The sequence below is a fragment of the Calliopsis andreniformis genome, chromosome 4 (assembly GCF_051401765.1).
Source record: "Calliopsis andreniformis isolate RMS-2024a chromosome 4, iyCalAndr_principal, whole genome shotgun sequence".
NCBI lineage: Eukaryota > Metazoa > Arthropoda > Insecta > Hymenoptera > Andrenidae > Calliopsis > Calliopsis andreniformis.
The window spans coordinates 10819899-10840239 of NC_135065.1; the positions used below are offsets into that span (position 1 = coordinate 10819899).

Consider the following 20341-nt stretch of genomic DNA (forward strand, 5'->3'; position numbering starts at 1 on the left):
ATCGACATATTTCCAGCGTATCTAATTAAACGAACTTTTCCAGTTATATGTTCGAATTTATAGACACAGGGGTAGGCAACTCACAGCATCAAAAACTCTTTATTTCCTCGTTTCCACAGACCATACAACGAATTTCATTATCGAATCGTAGGCTAATCGCTCGGGAGATTTAATGGGCGTGACCTTGCGAGGAGGGGGTTGTATTAACGAATGCCAGTAATTATTTGCCTCTGTGTTTACTAATTAGCCGACGGTGCGTTCCAGGTGTACGGCCAAATTACGTTGACTTTCCGCTACGGACGGGAGGATGAGGAGGTAATGGGATTGAAATTCTGCAACGAGGCGGTTATGTGTCTCGCGCAGTTATATCCGCCATTCGCTGGATCCGATCAACAGGAAACGACGCTGCTACAGGTCTGTGACTACGATTAACCACTGTATCTATCTTAATACTCGCTGTTCCGCTGGAAAACGAGCTTCGAGTTAGGAGTCCTGTGATAAAGGAAGCATCCTAACTTGTTGATTCCAGTTTTAATGTCTTTTTGGAGGGAAGTAGTATTCAGATTGCTAGATGCAGTTTTTAAATGATTCTGAAGGTATGAGGAATTAAAGTTTCGTACCTTCATGCAGTAGAACGTATCCTGGAAACTGTTTAATGACTACAGGTAGTACTTCTACAAATAGTATTAGCAGTCTGCATACTATCGCTCTGCAAAAGCAGATTAGGATTGGAGTCGACAATTTGGGATGCTTCTCCTATGGTTGGATTCTGGCTCGAGGACACGAAGGCGTGAATTCCCGAAATTTCGCGCGAAATGACGCGTGCTGGAGCGGGACGATCAATGAAAATTTAATAAAAACATCGGAACTGCAGGGGGCAGCGCTCCCATCCGATAACAGCCGGAATTGTTTTCACAACGAGACGTTAATTTCTGGAAAATTGAAAATACCATGCGTACTTCGCTGCGAGACTTCATTTCCGTGATGGCGCTCGATTGTTTGGTTATACAATAGCCCAAGTGCCGACAGAGCACAGTAGCTACAGTGAATTTCGAAATCTCTTTCGCTCTCTATTGATTCAAGCTATTCCCTTCGCCATTCCTCTGCGGTAAAGAACGAAACCATGTTTCGCGAGTTTCACGATCAATTAAAGGTTTACGCCATAGGAGGAAAATAAGAATCAGAGAAAGCGTCGGACCTTGGGATTGAAAGGTAATAATTGACGCAACTGTAAAAGCGTGCCAGCTCAGAGATTTCTCAGTCAATTAATTTAGCTGTACTCGGGGCCAGGTATTATTCGGCGTAACGACGTAGAAGCGTAAGTTCGTAATCAATTAATGGAATAAGCCACTCGGCTTAGCAATCAATTTCGTGCTCTGGTAATTAGAAACTTACGTACGCAGCGCCGATTGCAAATTGCATTAGCTGGAGCGTCCGCTTCCTCAAGCGTGTAATTCGTGGTGAAAACCCACGGTGGAGCAGCGGTCAAATTTATATAGAATATATTTTCTACAAACGATTATGAAAAAACATAGTACTGATCTATGAATATTTAAAGGTAGACACTGGATCAGATTTTATCTAGAGATTCGACAACGTTCGTCGCATATCTTCAATCTCTTCTGTATAAGAACGCAATAATAATCGAAGTGTGAACGAGACACGTGTATTTGGAAGAAAAATCATAGCGAACAAAGTGCAACGTTAATTAAATGGTACAGCTACAGTTCTTTCGTACTCGTAACCAGAGTCATCGTCACGGGACAAAAATAAGTCACTTTAGATTTGATGAATTATCGCCAGCAGTGAACAGCCTTCGTTTTTTACGACCAGTCGACTTTGTGAAGGTGTTATTGCAGAGACTAAATAAATTACCCATGGTACCTTATCAGCCCACTCGCGTTCACCCATCGCTGCGTCGATCCATTACCACCGAGGCCACAGATCAGTGGATAACTCGGGATCTATACTCTTGAATACTTGTAAAGGACGAGGCAAACGCAAGGAAATGAAAAAAGCAACAGAAGGATCTTCCCACAGTTGAAGGTAAATTTCGTCTCATTGAGCAAGAAGGAGAGAAACGATTCTCCTGGAAAACTCACGACGGCAGCTAAAAATACTGAAGCTGCCACGTGGTACGAATACAGAAGCATCCTGGAGACTCTGAAAAATATGACGTGGGAATATTTGCCAACTAAAATAAAGAACGAATTGTTCGCCCACACCTTGGATTCCATAGGGATGAATCAACGTCAACAATTTGGATATAAATTTGAAGATTCGGCAGAATTGATAACACATTTCAGTAGTGATCGGGCCTGCTGATTCGATACGATAATATTGGCAGAGGAGCTCTGGATTAACGGCGCGCGTATCAATTTCGTTTCCATACGGAACCAATAAGCTCTGCTTGTTACACTGGTCAGATAACCATGCAAGGTTTAAACGAACAAGGCGTTAAGGGCTTCGATAGATCGTTGATCCGCTCGGAAATGAACCGTTAAGCTTATGGAGTACGGGATGCAGGGTATATAGGTCGTATGCCTTGTAACTGATACGCGCGACGAACAACGTGCATTGAACCGTTCGCGAACAACCCTCTGCCTCTACAGCCTGCACTCTGTGCGATGTTTCCGAAAGATTAACTTCACGGAACTTTGAGCGGGAGACTTCGCTAAAGAAGAAGACCTTCGCGCAAAGTATTCATTTAATTTGCTAAATTTCGAAAAGTCCAATTTTAAGAGGAACTTCTTCAAAAGAAATAAGAGGCGCGGTATTGTACGATTTTCTAGAGCATATTCTAGGGTCGTTTTAATTAATAATAGTGCGTAATAATTGAGATATTCAAGCTGCCTCTGGAACCCACCCGTCTTCATTACAGAGCTCCGTAACTGAATTTACCAGAGTTTGATAACGATGGAAGAAAACACTTTGCAAATGCAAATTAAGCAACTTTTGCTCAAGCGGCAACCCTTGTCAGCCACCGAGAACTTCGTCTCGAAATTTTGAGCGGTCTTTCAGGAACACTCTGTGCGTGACACGACCCTGACGCGTTGAACAGCTCTCAGAAGCAGGGAACGAGGCTAAGAGCGGTGAACTGGAGATCAGAAGAGAGTTCATGGTTTGCTCAGCGAGCAATTAGAATTAGAATCATCGCAACTTTTCTCTCAATTCTCCGATCACGTACACCGATAATCGTGCCACGATGGACCAGCTAAGAAAACGCACTCCAGCCCATTGGTGATCAGCCAACACGTCTTTGGGACCCGAGAGAATTCGTGGCTCGTGATCGGTGTTAAACAAAACGACGGAGACTCGTAAAACGCAACCTCGACCTGGTTCCGCGGTAATTGCGAACTGGCGAACTTTATCGCCTGTATTTCCTTTACCCATGTAGCGTTCGCTCGCACAGACCAGAGGAAAGAAGATTAGACCGCCATCGTGGCCGTGCACCCATAAACAATCGAACTTCTTCCGGAGTTACTTTAATTCACAATCGTTTCAACTCCCACGGAAGCTAGTAAACAGGGAAGGATCCGTGAATGTTCCTCGTTTGGTTAGTTAACTCTTGTATACACAGTATAAATTTGTGTTCTTGTGAAATATTGCAAAACCTTTTTAAATACCAATTTTTTACATTTTTACATCGATTCATGTTAGGCTACAAAATGTATGCTTCAAATTTTAAAGAAAGCTTTGAAAAAACCTGGGAATCCAGTTGCCCCAAGCAAGAGTTAAACTATGGCTTGCCATGGAACGTAAACTGCCAGGACAGCCTTGGCTGTAACACATTCATCGCGTGGACGATCTTGGCGCGTCGCGATGGGAATTTAATAAACGCTTGCGGAGCCGAGCGTACAAAGAGGCTGCGCGGGTAATTGAAACGGATGAAGAAGTTCTGGCGAAAGTACTTTCCTTAAATCTCCCTTTGCTGGGATACGGAGGGTTGCACGCGAAAGGCACGCCCCGAGGCGGAACGTATCGGAGGCTGCGATAAGAAGGAACTCGGTGTCCGAGTGACTTAAATAAGAAGGGAAATAGAAGGGAAGGGGAGCGGTCTTATAAACTCTTTTACGTCGGTGCAGCCTCCTCGCTGGAACGCGACGCGAATGAGATCTAGGCAAAGGGAAAAACTTAATCTTTGCTTGCGTCGAATTGAGAAAAATTCGATTGGGGATAAAAAAAAAGTTGGATGTAATTCGACGAAGGGAGCGGCGTAATAAGTTCGCTGAAATCGTTCATACAGAATATAATGGAAATATAAAAGTTACGCAACGGTGGGGCTTACATAAAGATCGCGATTTAAATCAGCTTACTGCGTTTCCTCTTACAAGTTGGGATCTTCCTGGATGATAAGAGAATTTAGTCTTCTAGTTCAATAAAATGAAGCCTTCAAGGTAGAAAGGAACTGTCATGAAATGGAGCAAAGTAATAAAAATGAAGAACAAGATAATAATCTACAATTCTACCAGTAACGAGTTACACAACATTAATACAAACTGAGTTACCCGTTCCTCGAATCAAACTTCAACGAGAAACTTCCAATATCATTACAGCCATCAGAAGTTACCCTAGATATCTCACAATTTCACCAATCACGCGCAGTCTCCTAAGAGCAATCGTATAGGTTTCATCCATTCGTATCGCTCCGACTAGTAATACGTTCACAGTAACAACCCTCTGGGACCTTCAAGATTGGTTCTACATATTTCTTCCCTGTGTACTATCGGTTCGATTGATAATACATTTATAGAATCGTTCGAAAGGCCAAGAACGATTTATTCTACTAGCACGCCAAAGGGTGACGCAAACAGCCTCCCTCTGGCAAGAATCGTAAAGTCAAGGCACAGGTGGTAGTGGGTACTCCAAATTTTATACGAAACACGTTTCCCACGGACTGAACGAGATCCCAAGGCGGCAAGATCGGCCCCTGGAGACTGACGATAGGGTGGAGGTTCAACCTCGACACTGACCCTGACCTGCGAGCAGGTCGCACCACGCGAAAATTATTTATCAATCTCCTCCCTTTTCCTGGATATTCGGCAAGATTACACTCCTGGCGGGATGCATTACTTATTCCATCGATGAATTAAGCATGAACGAGAGGGGAAGGTCGGGAATCGAAGGCCGACCAAACTCGATACTCCAAATGCATCCTCTGACGACGCGTGCTGCATACCCTTTCCTTAAAAAGGGAACCCTGTTTAAACGATCAAGGAACATCAGACAATCAATAGACACAGAGACATGTCTATTCGACAGGCCTCTCAGGACTGTCCTGAAATAACATCAAACAACCCACAGCTCTTTAGGTGTTCCAATCCAAACCGATCTTACTCGAAGGTATCAAGAAAAGCGCTGCACTTGGGAAGGATCAGTTCTCTCTCAGAGTGGATGTCACAGAAGGTCGCCTTTCGTCCTCCTAGGACCCCGCAGGCGACGCGTCCTTCCATTGCAAGTCAGCCAGTGAAACAAAGTTTTCTTTGACGACACGTTTCCATCCCACGAAAATAATGCCGATGAAACCTCGTCGTCCCTCGATGCAAGGGTGTCGCGCGGATTCCTCCACGCGCCAGACACCCGATATCCACGCGGATGGATACGCGATTCCGCAGATGAAGGAGAGTGCTCATCGCGAGAAATGCGATCTCGCTGGCTGGAGTCAGAAAAAAAGCAATTTCATCCGCAATATAACTCAGCCCTGTTGTTGCTCAGAGTCGATCGATACGCGACAGGTTGACGAACCGAGGATTTCTGTTTCTGGGCGTCGATCGACTCCTCCTGGATAACGATGCTCATGCTGACGCAGGACGGTTCGATCCTGTGCAGGAGCTGACCCTGGCCTGCATCGCGGGACCGCCCAAGTGGCCTCTAGCGCTACTGCGGAATATAGTTCACCGAGAGAGGTCTTGAGGTAACGTGTCCTTCGCTCCTCCTCGACCAGAGTCCTGGATTATCTTGACGAGTAGGATAAAAGCTGACGTCTCCTTTCGAGGATGCTTCAGGAGATGAAACGGTTTGGGAGGAATAGGATTCAATGTGGGAATTTAATGCAGATGGAGCTTCTTGGAGAGACTGTGACTTCCTCTGCTGCGGCGGTGCAGTGAAATGAGACTGTGACCACCTGATGCTTCAGAGGACATTAAGGCTTAACGGCTGGGTATAATGTCTGAGTGTTCAAGTGAATTTCTTGCTTGATGGGGAGTGAATAGAGGCTTTTAGGGGATTGGTGTTCTCGTGGTGCTCGAAAGCTGAGAGCTGATTGTAGATCAAAATGAAGAATCAGAAGATTGCCTTAGTGAGATGCTTCAAGTTCATGAGAAACTGTGTCTGACTTGTCTTATTCTACTGATATCGATACGCTTGGCCTGGCTAGTGGCGGCAGTAGAATAAGTCAATTCTCAGGTCAGACACGCTTCAAGCTAAGTTTAAGTGGACCTTTAGTAACTAATAACTCCGTCATTTTTCACTTTAATCTCATTTTACTACGTAAAATCACCTCTTCAAATTTGTGACACCTGTTGCCAATCTCTCCATATAATTTTATTTAAGAACATATGGTAACTGTGGAAAACAAGATCATCGAATCTGTCTTCATATAATGAACGATATTTTCTATGTCAACACGAGTTCCAAGCACACTAACTCAGGATAAGAGAATGAGAGCACATGCTACATAAATATATATTAGAATTTCTCTTACCACAGTTACAATACATGAGTGTTCAATAATCGTGGCCAAGGACAGCGGCAACAATTTAAATAAAGAGTCACGTAACTGCGACAATGAGCAAAGAACTGATGTGGAATATACGATTAAGAGAAGCATGCACCTTTCTCTCGAGGGATCGGATGAAATGATACCAGACTGGGTATGTAAACGAGGAAAAGTTGTAGACGATGCAAATATACTCTCGCGAAAGGCTGAGGTCTCTCCCCAAGGATCCAGCCAACATATGCAGTACTTTCTTCAGTATCTCGTGAGGAAAAAGAGGCGAATGTAAAACAATTCGATCGCGCATGATTGGAATAATGAATTTACGGTTTCGCCAAGGGCGCTCGAGGAGCATATTCGCTCGCGTTGCTAATTTGATAAAGACTGCATTAAATTTTATGCTCGTGGAAGTAACTTCAATTTGCGAATCCTTTTTTCCACTATATCCCACCGAAAGCAATATTCATTTAGGAAAATAGCTTCCTAGTATACACACCTGGTCGACTTGAACCAAAAAAAGTGTATTTTAATGCTTTTTGCCACCTACGCTTGTGGAGAATATTACCTGTTTCAAGTTCAATTTTCTTCCAAATTAATTTGCGCACTTAATATCGCTTAAACAGTGTACTCAAAACCACGTTATGTCTACAGTGAAAGGTTTAAAAGTCAAATGAGGGAATGTGGTTTCCCATTGCCATGAAACATATCTCAACACCCAGGCGTTCCAACTTCAAGCCACAACTTTTCCCAATACTTCTCGCGCTTTCAGCATCGATCACAGTTTTTGCTAAGCTACTGTAAACGTTCTGCCTCGCGCAGGAGCTCGCAGGAGTTAATATTAACAATCTCCGCTACTGTGTTTGGCAATCTCTACTTTAAACAGCTACCTTTCCCTCGGATAATCGTAAATTCACAGAGAAAATTCCCCTCAACAACCCTGCCATTATTTCTACTCGACCTAGCTGATCTTCTCGAAGTCGAAGTCAAACGAAGGCTCCTTAAGGATTCGTAATATGTATGAAAGCCGATTTGCGAAGACGCACACGATTCTCTCTATAAAGGCAGATCCTTTGAAGATAGCCGCAACCAGTGACAACAATGATCCTGAATCGTCGAATGTCTTTGAAGGAGAAAATCCACAAGGGTTCGCGGAAGGGGAAATTGTCCTTCGTCCTTACTGGATTTCTCGCATCGCAGGACCACAGCTGGATGACTCATACTAGAAGAGAAGGTCGTCAGTAATTGTCGTCGCGAGGAAAATGTTTGTCTTCGATCCTGTGAAGAGAAGAACGGAAGTAAATTGGCACAGTACGAGGACTCGAGTGAAATTTCAATTACGTCGAAAGGAAATCGTCGTCTTTTCTCGATCCTTCTCTCGATTAACGTACCTCGAACATCTCCACGTCGCGTGTAAGAAGGAAATGAAAAGAAGGACGAGTTGCGGGAGCTTTCGGATTTCGGAATTATCCACTCCACGACGTAAATTGCTTCTTTGGAACGCTCTTAATGACCATTGACACGAGATACAGGGAATGTAAAGTAATTTCTTTCCCTTCATTTGAGAAGGATTAATTTCTAAGGAGAAGATGGGATGAATATCTTGAAGCAGTGAAGAGATAGTAGATGAATAGGAAGGTGGCATAACAGTATGGATTCTGAATTAAGTATGCATAAGTCAGGGTCAAAAGGTTGAACCAAGGTCAGGCTGCGATCGAGTCAAGGTTGACACGAGGTCACCCTAAGGTCAAGTCACCAGGGAGCGCCAGTTGCGAAGACAGTACTAGTTCCCTTGACGCCAATGGCTTCGCCCTGCTCAGAATTGCTCTTCATCCCCTTTCTACCCACCACTTGACCACATTTAATCCAGGCTCCACGTTTACACGATACCAGCTAATCGGATTTGGTTCTCTGATACCATGGAAATACTTAATCAAGCCATGAAAGATTAAGGTAACATCGATACAATTTGTAATCTGTGAAAACAATGACTTTCTATAAATCCTCTACTTGTAATGAAAGAATTCTCTCCTTTAATTCATTCACGAAACTATATAGGACTCCAAACAGAGCTCTGCAGCGTGTTGCCTGCACCAAAAATTCCCTGGCGAACACAAGAAGAAATCAATAACAGAGTTAATTACTCTGAAACACGTTCGAGGTTTTCACTCCAAAATAGGAAACATTTAGTATTCGATTGCTCCCCTGCAACAGAAACGACAAAAAAACTCATATCAGGGGTGGACACAAATGGAGAGTCATTATGACTAGACACCCTTTAGGTCATCCATCATCATTCGGTTCCGCCCAGGTCTCCAGATCGCCTCTCGAGCGTGACATAAAAGGCAAGGGGATTTGGATCACCCAACACTGCGTCGAAAATCCATAAATGTCAAATCTCTCTATCGGTGCTTCCTGAAATCGTAAACCCCGCGTTCGAAGTCCTCCTTCACGCGCCAAGGACCTCGTTCGCGAAGCATAACCAGCCGGAAGCAGCCCTGAACGCCTTTACAGCTTGATCGTCGGATTTTCAAGCGAGCCCAAAAGGGGAGCCGACTCAAGGGTGCGTTTACGCGATTCTCGTCGGATAGCAGGAAAATTGTGGCAGGAGAAGGGAGACGCGAGGATCGATGAGCAACGAGGCCCGAAATCTCGCGAGGCAGAAAATTGCTGTTGGGACGAGCTCGTAGTTCTCAAGGATGACGATTAATCATCCGTGGCGCGGACGACTAATCACCTAGGTCGCTAGACGCTGGAACTTAGGAGTCCCAAAATTAGAAGCTTCAGGGAACGAAAATAATACGATTCACTGTGGCTTGGGGATGGAACAGACGCGGAGAGGCGAAAGGGAAAGTGACGAATACGCGCGTCCGCGTTCATTCGCGAAAATGAAGACAGAGAAGTGGCGGAGACCAGCGAAACGAGGAATTATGAACCCAGGCGACCTCGTCGAGGCTTTGCTGTATTAAAGTCACCGAGACCTTATAAAAATCTTCTGAAGAGACAAACGCCCCCTGCCTCGACGTCTGCGCGATATTTGCCAGCGTCTTTTGTCTTCTGTGTAGAGGGTGAAGATTCTCGTAAAGACTTCTCAAATGGTGGACCATGGCGGTATCACTGCGAGGGGATCGTTGGTTTACCACAGCAATAACGTCATTCGTAACGTTTTACATTGGCTTGCAAATGTTACGATTCCACTGGTGGCTCGTTTCAAAGGAGCGATAGGGCTGAAAGGTGCTGGCTGTCTCATCAATCATGCATACGACGTTGCTGGTTTAAGGCAGACCAGGGAAAAAGAGATAGACGCGTGCTTTCTGAGGGAAAATGGATAAGCTTAGTTGAAGGGAACCTGATTTTAAAAGACGCGAGTAGGCTACCGTGAGCGAGAGCAAACTGGGAATCAATGTACGAGTAGAATTTCACCTACCAACGACAGTCAAGATCTAAGTTCACAGGAGTCCACAGAAAATAAAAATATTAGTCATTAACTAAGTGTTTTAATTTAGAGTCTACTTTTATATCCATAAAAGTTAAGTTACACAATTCTCTCGATACTTGCACACGCTTTCAAATTCACTCTCAGCGACCATCGAGGTTTCCCCAGACCGAAAATCTGTCACCACGAATTTCTAATAGAATCTATTTAGAATTCAACCTAAACGCTGAACATGAAATCGATTAACCCACTCCTGAACGCAAGGAATAAATGAACGTCCAGAAGAATACTTCGACGTGGAAGTACAAAGGCAAGACGAATAAAGCTCCTTGCCCGAGAACATCTATTGAAAGTTTTTCCACTGCGTTACGATGAAATGACGGACGTGTGTAACAATGCAACACGTCGACAATGGTCCACGCTTGCCAGCGATAAACCCTGACAACCTTTTCCCGTTGCAACCTGCGACGCGTGACACATGGAATTATTCATAACGCGTATTGCGCTCGAGGAAGTCTAACGCTTTAACGAACGTTCTACGATAGAAACGTGCTTTCGTCTGGACGAATCGATCGATCGAAGAGGAGCAGTACATTCGAGGGCGAGGGACTCGTAAGATCGAAAGGGAAACGGAAAAACAAGAGAAAGTACATCAAGTACTTACTTCCTCTGTTGAAAGGTAGTCAGACATCGTTTTCTACTGGGGAAGTAGAAGTGGAAAGTTCTTATGAGATCAACGCCAGAAACTAGAAAAGTTGACGCTAATTCTCCTGGGAAAGAATTGTAGAAAGCGAAGAATTTTAATGGAGCAAAGTTCGCAGCAATTTATCTGCAAATTCTTCGCCCACTAATTGACGCAATTTCTGAAATTAATTCGATATTTGCTAATGAAGAGATTATCCAGTGGAATCGCGATAAACTGGGACAGTAATTTAGAATCGAAAATCTTTCGACGTTATTAAATATGTGCATCTATTTTACTATTATTTGATTCTATCTTGCGCTTCTCGTTGACACCCACTAGCAAGATAATCAAGAGCAGTTTGACGTCACGGAGGACACCGATTCGCTGAAGTTAACCGTTTCGATATTCCGTTCCACAGGAGGCATTGGTGAAGAGACTGGGTCCCAATGCTCACGCATTTACAATGGAGATCACGCCACTGGCACCACCCTCGGTACAATTGGTGCCCGCAAAGGAGTACAATGGAGCGCCGATAGGCACCAGCTACGATGTCAGAGCTTACGTCGGTGAGTAAAATGAACTAAAGTCGACTCTGACGCAAAAGAGCATAGATATGCATGAAAATCGTGCCTGGGAATCGCGAGAGATCCTCAAGTAGATACAAAAGTTCGAAAATTTTTAGAAGAACTTTTAGCAAATATTCAAACCTTCAGATCCATATTCTACTTATGATTTGCCTAGACTAGGAAATGTAAGTTTCTAAAACAGTAAAGAATAGTTGTATTCATGAAAATGTGAATTTGCATAAAAATCCGCAATCCAGTTATGACTGTATCAATTGTTCCACAAATTTGCAAAGCCCTGTCAAAAAGCACTTTGGGATCTCCCTTTCTAAACTTCAGAACCAGAGTTTATCTTACACCTATCTCGACATCCCAACCACGCTACAATATGCAGTCCAAACCGCGGGGCTTTTCACTCGTGAGCAAAACTCAATTCGATTCGCGAGCAACTCAGCCGAGAGAAACTATCGCAGAGAAAATAGAGTGGACACGCGTTCCCGAGGCGACAAACGTGAAAAATCAACGCCAGGGTGTGGCTGATGGGTTTCCCGCGTTGTTTGCCTGATATATTTCGGCGTCGACTCTCGAGATTGACTTAGAGGATCGCGAGCGAAAATCGATCTCACGCTTCATTGCCTCTTCGACGTTTCCCTATAACGCGAGATCCCCAATGCCTGCGCCAGGGACGTATTACGTTACGCCGACAAATGATACGCGAATTGTATTCCACAAAAAGTCCGCGGATCGCGCGCCTAGTCGCCTCGAATTTCACATTCAAAGAGCCTTCGAGCGATATTTCTCTGGCGAGGGTGTTTTATAAATAACTGAACTGGGGCTCGATGTTGCACGCTCGTGAAATTCAGCTGAACGAGCGGACGAGAAGCTGCAGCGGAAAACGACCGTGAGAATGGGCATCCGCGTGATACAGCGGACTACAAAGCCACCCCTGCCAGCGACCACAGTCTTCAGCGTGCCAGTGTCTGCCAGTTCGTCTGTCGGCGTCAGAAGCCAGGCCTGCAGAGCAAGAGTCACGTTCGCCGAGAACGAGAGCACAGAGGAGGAGGGTAAGCTTTCCGTCAGACGTAATGCAATAGTCTCAGGGGTTGTTGAACGCCCCCCGTGCTTATTTTGCCAATCTCTTTGCCTGCTAATTGGTTCGAGTTCGGCGAAAAACACGTCAAAGTAATTGATTCATTCACGTTTTTATTATTCCCCTTTTCGCGCAGCGGGAAAAGATCGCAAGGGGTTAATCAAGTTATCGAGTTTCAAAAGCGTGTCGGTTGTTTTATGGAAGTAATTTTTTAGTGGAATAGCTTGGGACGCGATTTTTGCAAAGGCGTGTTAACGTCAGCTGCTCTGAGGGCTAAATTTTACATTGTTGATCGGCTCGATTATTCGCTGCAGGGTTGTGGAATATGTCGAATAGAGATGTCTGTTTACAGAAAACGCAGGACCACACGCTGCAGTGGAGAAGCCTTTTCTATTGAGCGACGGACGTGTGGGTTTAGAAGCACGGTTGGATCGCGCGATTTATGCTCATGGAGATACGATCACGGTCCACGTGAACGTGAACAACAATAGTAGTAAATCTGTGAGAAGGATCAAGGTAAGAAGCTCGCTTCGTCGCTTCTGCAATTTCGATTCTTCACTCCGTCGTTTAATCGATATTCCTCCTGCTTCCATTATCCTAAACGACTTCACTCAAATTGGCAATTAATAAATTAATCGGTCGCATCCAGCGTGCTCGACTCGTCAAGGTATAGAGCCTGCAGGCTTTAATACGGTCATGGTAACGAACTGCCTCCTGGGTTAATATTTAATGGAAGAAAGCCGTGAAATCGACAATCATAAATTCATCCCGCAGTTCCCAGACGCGAAGAGAATATTCTGCAATGGTTTAACCATGGAACTTATACATAAATCCTGCATCTCAGCCCTATAATAATCCTGGAATAATCAGCATGAGATTTACTACTATAGTCAAAGAATGAACTCATGTACTTAAAAAAGTTAAACGAAGTTCCTCTATACCTTTTTAGAAGCTTGCAGAATACATAAAAAGTACTGACATATTTTATCATAATTTTATTGTACAAAGAGTAATGAATGGCAAGAATTACGAAGGCTCCTATTTTCAAGAGAACCAAAAATCTTTCCAGAATTTTATCTCCCTATGAATTTCTATCATTGCAGAATTAATCGTTGCGGGAGACTTAAACGTCACGGAACAATAGACAAAGAAGCATTCGAAACGAAATGTGCAGAACGTGGAGGCTATGTCGAGGCATATCGAGCACAGACACAGACAAAGGTGTTCCTCTTTCTGAATACGTATCGTGAAATAAACATGAGCAGAATATCTCACTGATTTGGGATCCCTATCAGGGAAACTTGAAGCTTAGCGTATCAATGAGCTCGAAGGATCGTAAATAACGACGCGAATAACGTGGATACTTCGAGCGTCTGACTATGCGCCTACCTCTACTACTGCGCGCTATTTCATCGCGACAGATATTTGCAACCTAATGCCAGAAGTTTTTAACAAACGTATGTACGTCAGTTTTTCTTGAAAACTTTTTCACTCTTTTATGCGCTCTGCGGCCGAAAGTTTGAAATCACTTTGCGAGGAGAGGTAAAAACGTTCTCGTTAAATGAACGAACTTATTCAATCACGTGCAATATTCATTTCTTTAATGGAATTGAATCAAAGAATATTACGTGTATTAATTTGAAGTTGAAAGAAATGTTGCTCCTTACATGGTCAATAATTTTAGAAACAGAGGATTCAGGTTTCATCATAGGTTCCACAATTTCCAAAAACTTCGTGCTCATAAAATTTAGATATTTTAAGAACTTGGTTCTCGACACAGGTTCCCGAATAATGCATCCGAAATTTCAAATAGTCCCAGCGGCTGTTGTGTCGAATATAAAACGTGTCTGATCATGCACCCTCTGTTTTCCCTTTCCACTTACATACGCCGTCGCGAGGATCTCATTTCCAAGGGTTTAAAATTTAAAATTCCATGGAAATGAGTGGAAAACGTACTGCAATAACTGCAACGAGTCTAAGTATTCCTTCAAAGGAAAGTAATCAGATGAAACGTGAGGAATGCGAATTAGCAGAGCAACAAGAACATGTTAATTTGAAACTTTGAGTGAAGTGGTGTCTTTTAGAGACAAGATAATCACTTTCATTAGCGAGCACAGGGGAGGCAGCTCGGAGGGCATTAAGTTGGACAAAATTTCATTCTCGGAGCATGGGAGAGCGTAACTCGCGTAATCTGACTGCGAATCATGGACGACGGGCTGGAACTGTTGCTGGCTTAACTCTTGCCATCGCAAACTGTGCTTAATGGGAAGCTCGTGTGCAGCGTTTCGTAAAGAAAGTTCTGCCGACCGAGTGTATTCAGAAACGAGCGAAGGTGTCTTAAGGAGACGTAACTCCCTTAATTCGGGACGATCCACCGTGAAGAACCGTAAAACCTTGACGACTTTAGGCAGGGTCCTTGAAGCACCCTTTTGATTTTAATCCCCTTGCAGTCGTGTGAAATTTTAATGACAGCTGAAATGTTTAATTGAAACAACTTGGTAGTCGAATGGTGACGATAGCATTTCAATGAAAAAAGAGTAGAATTTTTTTCTGTTTGTGGCGCTTGAAGATTTGTAAAAAATTCAGTCCCTGCTCCAGGGAAAAAGTATTCGAAGAAGTTTATAAGACTGCTGTTGTAATATTGCCCTAGGGTGGAAGATAATAAGGGAAAGAGCGTAGGAAGTAAGTAGCCTGCTTTTCTCGACCAGCTTCAGACAATGCAACAATCGACTCTAATAGAGGAACTCTCCTCGCTTTTTCAACTGCTGCACACGATTAGTTTCAAGCGCCATTCGTGATGACAATCTCTTAGGGACAGAGAACAAACTTTATGCTTGACAGTAGTGTACCTAGAAGCATGTGGAATATTCAAGACCCTGCTGATTCAGCAACGAATTTATTCAACAGGACCTCGTGGAAGGGAGTGGCGCTAAATAAATTAATTCTCGGGGCAACAAAGTGTTACGAGCTCCTCAGAAGTAAATTATTCATTGACCATGTTGGCCAATTTTGATTAGAATCATTTTCGTGATCCTGATAACAAATTGGATAGAAATCACGTTTGAGAGACCCAAACGAAATACCTCTGCGCTCAGCAAAAAAGGAACTCAACAAAAAGAACTGGGAGTCCCGTAATTTCAGCCAAAGAGATTCTTTGAGCCAGAGAAGGGGATTGGAAAAGGGGTGGCTGGGTTTCCCAGGCGACAGAAAGATTCAAATGTACATATAAAGGGATCAGCTCGTGTCGATCGCCTTTGCGCCACACTTCATTATACAATAGTAACCATGGCAAACGTTGTTCGAAAACGTGAATGGACAGTCTAGGTAGCCTTACTGACAGCCGTACAAGTTCCAAACCCGTTTGCGCTAACTTTGCCCGCCAGTTTGGCAAACAGACTGACGGGCTAGTCAACCTCAAACGAGTTCGCGTTTGTTTCTGAAGCAAGGAACTCTGGACATCGTACATACTAAACAGCAACTGACACTCGTCTTGCCTTGATAATTACGAAACGAGTAACTCTAAAATCCCTTAGCTGCACCGAGGACTGATTTTCATGTCTATTTTGCATTGCAGGTTTTCATTGTGCAACACGTGGACGTGTGCATGTTTAGTAATGGGAAGTTCAAAAACGTGGTGGCTCTGATGTCCTCTCGAGAGGGTTGCCCCGTGGGGCCAGGAGCATCCCTGAAGAAGACCTATACTCTAAAACCTACAAAAGGCTCGACGAAGAACTGGATCGCTCTGGAGGATAGCTACACGAAAGCAGGGGCCACACTGGCCTCTACTGTTGTTTGTCCAGGCCATGGTCCGGAAGACAGAAACGTTTTCGCGATATATGTTTCATACTACGTGAAGGTAGCAACTTTGAGGAATACAGATTCGATAAGATAAATATTAGATCAATTAATGAACAGATCTATTAAAAATTACACTGCTAAAAAAAGTTATGATGCAGAAAAGTTTGGGGCAAAAATTGACCAAGTTTGACTAACGATAACTCTGCAAAAAGTCATCGTAGGATCATGATCTTTTTTTTAAATTAAAGCCTGAAATTTCTACTTTCAGGCACTGTGTCTCGATTTTAAGCTCCACTCATTCCTACTACTGGAACTCCTTAAATCTAAGGGCATATTTTTCATATTGAGAATTGCAAAGTTTGGCGAGTTGTACGGACTTCCTAGAATTTTTTTCAGAGATGCCACTTACAGTAGAAAAAAGAACGAACCTTCCCCTTTAATTTAAAAAAAAATTCAAGTCGATCCGATTTTTTTTCGCAAAGTTACAGAACTTTAAAGGAACACTTGCATTTTTGTCATACACGGCAATTATCTGCTGTACTGCAAAAATGCAAGGTCTACTTTAAAGTGCTGTAACTTTGCGAAAAAAAATCGTTGCGACTTGATCTTTTTTTTAAGTTAAAGGGGAAGGTTTAATCTATATGCTACTGTAACCGGCATCCCCGAAAAAAATTCTAGGAAGTCCGTGCACTTCGTCAAACTTTATACTTCGTCATATTGACAATGGCTAACTTTGACGGGATGCACAAACTTCACAAAATTTTTTTCGGGGATGCCGTTCATAGCAGCGTATAATACGAACCTTCCCCTTTAATTTAAAAAAAGATTCGAGTCGCTGCGATTTTTTGTCGCAAAGTTACAGGACTTGAAAGCAGACCTTGCATTTTTGCAGTACAGCAGGTAGTGGCGGTACATGACAAAAATGCAAGGGTTCCTTTAAAGTGCTGTAACTCTGCGAAAAAAAATCGCACTGACTTGATCTTTTTTTTAATTTAATTGGGAAGGTTCAATCTATATGCTACTGCAAACGGCATTCCCGAAAAAAATTTCGGCAAGTCTGTACATCCCGTCAAACTTCACAGTTTGTCATATTGAAAATTTGCCGAATTTGACGGGATGCACAGACGTGACAAAATTTTTTTCGGGAATGCCGTTTGCAGTAGCGTATAATATGAACCTTCTCCTTCAACTTAAAAAAAAGATCAAGTCAATACGATTTTTTTTCGCAAAGCTACAGCACTTTGAAATAACCCTTGCATTTTGGTCATATACCGCCACTACCTGCTGTACTGCAAAAATGCAAGGTCTACTTTAAAGTGCTGTAACTCTGCGAAAAAAAATCGTAGCGACTTGATCTTTTTTTTAACTTAAAGAGGAAGGTTGAATCTATATGTTACTGCAAATGACATCCCCGAAAAAAATTTGTGCAAGTCTGTGCATTCCGTCAAATTTTCCAATTTCTGATAGGACAAAGATGCCCTCAGATTTATGGGGTTTACAGTAGTAGGGGTGCATTAAGTTTGAAATTGAAACATGGTATCTTAAAGTAGAAATTTCAGGCTTTCTATTAAAAAAAAAATTATAATCCTACGATGATTTTTCACGGAATTATCGTCAATCAAATTTGACCAACTTTTGCCTAAAATTGTTCTATACCATAATTTTCTTGAGGAGTATATTTCATTCTTATATTATTATATTATATAACTTTGCAACCCCTTTTCGAAAACACTTCCATTTTGATTAGAATATTACGTATGGGATGACTTAATAATAGAGTTTCCTAATAGTTCAATCTCTGCTCTCCACATACTTAGGTGAAGTTACTTGTCTCCGCGATGGGTGGCGAGGTGTCCCTGAAGCTGCCGTTCACGTTAATGCACAGCAACACGGATCCAGATCTGGTGGGATTCCCCTCCCCGATCAGAGAGTCCACGAAGCATTCGGTCAAATCGAGCGAAGAAATAGCGGAGAAGCAAGAGAAACAAGAGGACAACGGGACCAGATACAAGAGTAGCAAACTGGAGCCCATTAAGGAGAAGTTAAAAGAGGCGAAGGATGTCGACGTGGATCTAATAGAACACTACGAAGAGAGTGATAGCACCTGAGGGCAGGGGCAAACGACCGAGACAACGTCGCGATCGTCAATGAGGAACAATGGGCCGAGGAACGTGAAGAACTCGAATCATAAAAACTGCAAACTGGGTTTCAATATTCAGAGAGCTTGGTGTTGTTTCAGAAGAGCCTCTTAGTAACGCGAGAGGAAAGGAAACTTGGGAAGGGAGAATACTAATGATGAAGCATTCTTTCTACTCTGGAAAGAGCTTCCTGATCACTGTGAAAAAACGAAGATGATACTGTTCGAGGCTTCCAGGTGCAAACTGTATTTTGGCAAAGTGTTCGTGGACTGCAACTTGGTTACTCTGCTTGAAAAGGACGTTGTTTGCACGTGAAAGCCTTGGACGATATCAAACTGTATTTGGGGCGTGAAAAACTTCATCAACCCTGATCAGAGGAAGGGTTCAAGCATGGGGAGCTAGCATGGGGTTTGCTATCAAAGGAACTGAAACTTTGGCTAACTTGTGTCCCTTGGACGCGACGAGTTTTTATCAAATTTTGGAAACGATGTTTTCTAGTATCGCTTTCTTTTCTCCGCGAATACTATGTTTCTATGTACTATAAGACAAAAGACGAAAGTTTGTTGAACTTTTATTCTTGCTAAGATATAATATAAGAAACGTATTAAGAAAGTGATATCACTGATAGCGTTTGGAGTCGGTTACATTTACTAAAACACGTTATTGCTCGTGCAGTTCCTATTCACGATTCTCCTAAAATGAAAGTTATACTGCCCTCCCAATTATTCGCAATCCCAACATTACATGGCACATTGTAAAGAGTACATTCATCAGAGGTAACATTTACGAGTCAATTGTAAACACTTCATTGAGAAAACTGAAGATGTTGAGTCTATTTTTTTAGGTGATAAATGTCTTGTATCATTGGGCTTGACTTTTGTTTATTTAAAGATGAATGTAACTGATGGAACATTACACAAGTCACTGTACCTTGTAGGATAAGCTAGCATCTTTTAAGACAATGAATACCTGAACTATATATCCAATTATTATTGTGTACATACATGGACATGTAAAGCTGTACAGACTGTATCTTTGCAATTGTAAATAGTAAATTATTCTAATATAACTATATGAGAATATATGTGGAACTCCTGCCTAATGTTGTAAAGCTTCTAAATGATTTACAATTGAATTAAACAGAACTTTTACTGAAGAAAGTCACATAGGTAGTAAACTTTATTTTATAACTGGAGGAAGGGTTACTCGAGTAAATGTGCACCTAGTCAAGTGATTCTACACAAAAGTGGAATGAATATTTAAAGATTTTTATTCTTGAAAGCTACTCATTTATCCTGTACATGTACATTTATCCTGTACATGAACTTGTATTTAATTTATACTGAATTAAGGAAACTTTGAATACTATGTGGGCCAAATAAATATAATGCTATGTGTATAAAATACAGAATATATTATAGTGTTAAATAGTGTCGATTGTGTCAAAGATAAATCGGAGCAAATGGTTAAGTTGCAGAAAAGTCTAAGCAAGATACAGTAAGTACAATAAAAATATATATATATTTAGAAACAGAAGGGAACATGTTCTCCTCATTGAAATATTTTATTAACATAACTTACCATGCCACTGCGATCTGGCGTAGCCTCTGACAATAGACTTCTTTTCTTTGCTAGCTTGGTCCTGGACGTTGATCAAAATGTACTTGAACCTTCCATAACCATCGATATCCACATCAGGTACTTTATCCAATAATGGTGACATTGTAACAAATCGCTTATTATTTGAGAGCACCGCTAAAAATAAATTACGAGATTAATTCAGTAACACAGTTCATTCATCATAAATCATAACCTGTTATCATTAATAGAGTAGCTTACATTGACCAAATTACATTTTAAAAAACTCGCTCAAAGAGTACTCGATAGTGGTGAATGAGTTTCCATTGAAATATTACAAG

At 42.4% G+C, this 20341-nt stretch overlaps 2 protein-coding genes across 6 annotated transcripts in view; one reads left to right on the forward strand and one right to left on the reverse strand.

Annotated features, from left to right (window-relative positions):
* LOC143177851 (arrestin homolog) overlaps positions 1-19038 on the forward strand; it is a 36683-nt gene extending 17645 nt beyond the window's left edge. For all 4 annotated transcript variants that reach the window (XM_076376102.1, XM_076376103.1, XM_076376104.1 and 1 more), the window contains 6 exons: positions 265-414; positions 11252-11399; positions 12260-12460; positions 12839-13002; positions 16061-16342; positions 18102-19038. In XM_076376102.1, the coding sequence (XP_076232217.1) occupies positions 265-414; positions 11252-11399; positions 12260-12460; positions 12839-13002; positions 16061-16342; positions 18102-18392 (1236 nt within the window). In that variant the 3' untranslated portion in view covers positions 18393-19038. The remainder of the gene's footprint in view (positions 1-264; positions 415-11251; positions 11400-12259; positions 12461-12838; positions 13003-16060; positions 16343-18101) is intronic.
* Positions 1-20341, reverse strand: part of LOC143177853 (14 kDa phosphohistidine phosphatase) — a 48839-nt gene that overhangs the window by 27375 nt on the left and 1123 nt on the right. For both annotated transcript variants that reach the window (XM_076376107.1, XM_076376108.1), the window contains exon 3: positions 20004-20177. In XM_076376107.1, the coding sequence (XP_076232222.1) occupies positions 20004-20177 (174 nt within the window). The remainder of the gene's footprint in view (positions 1-20003; positions 20178-20341) is intronic.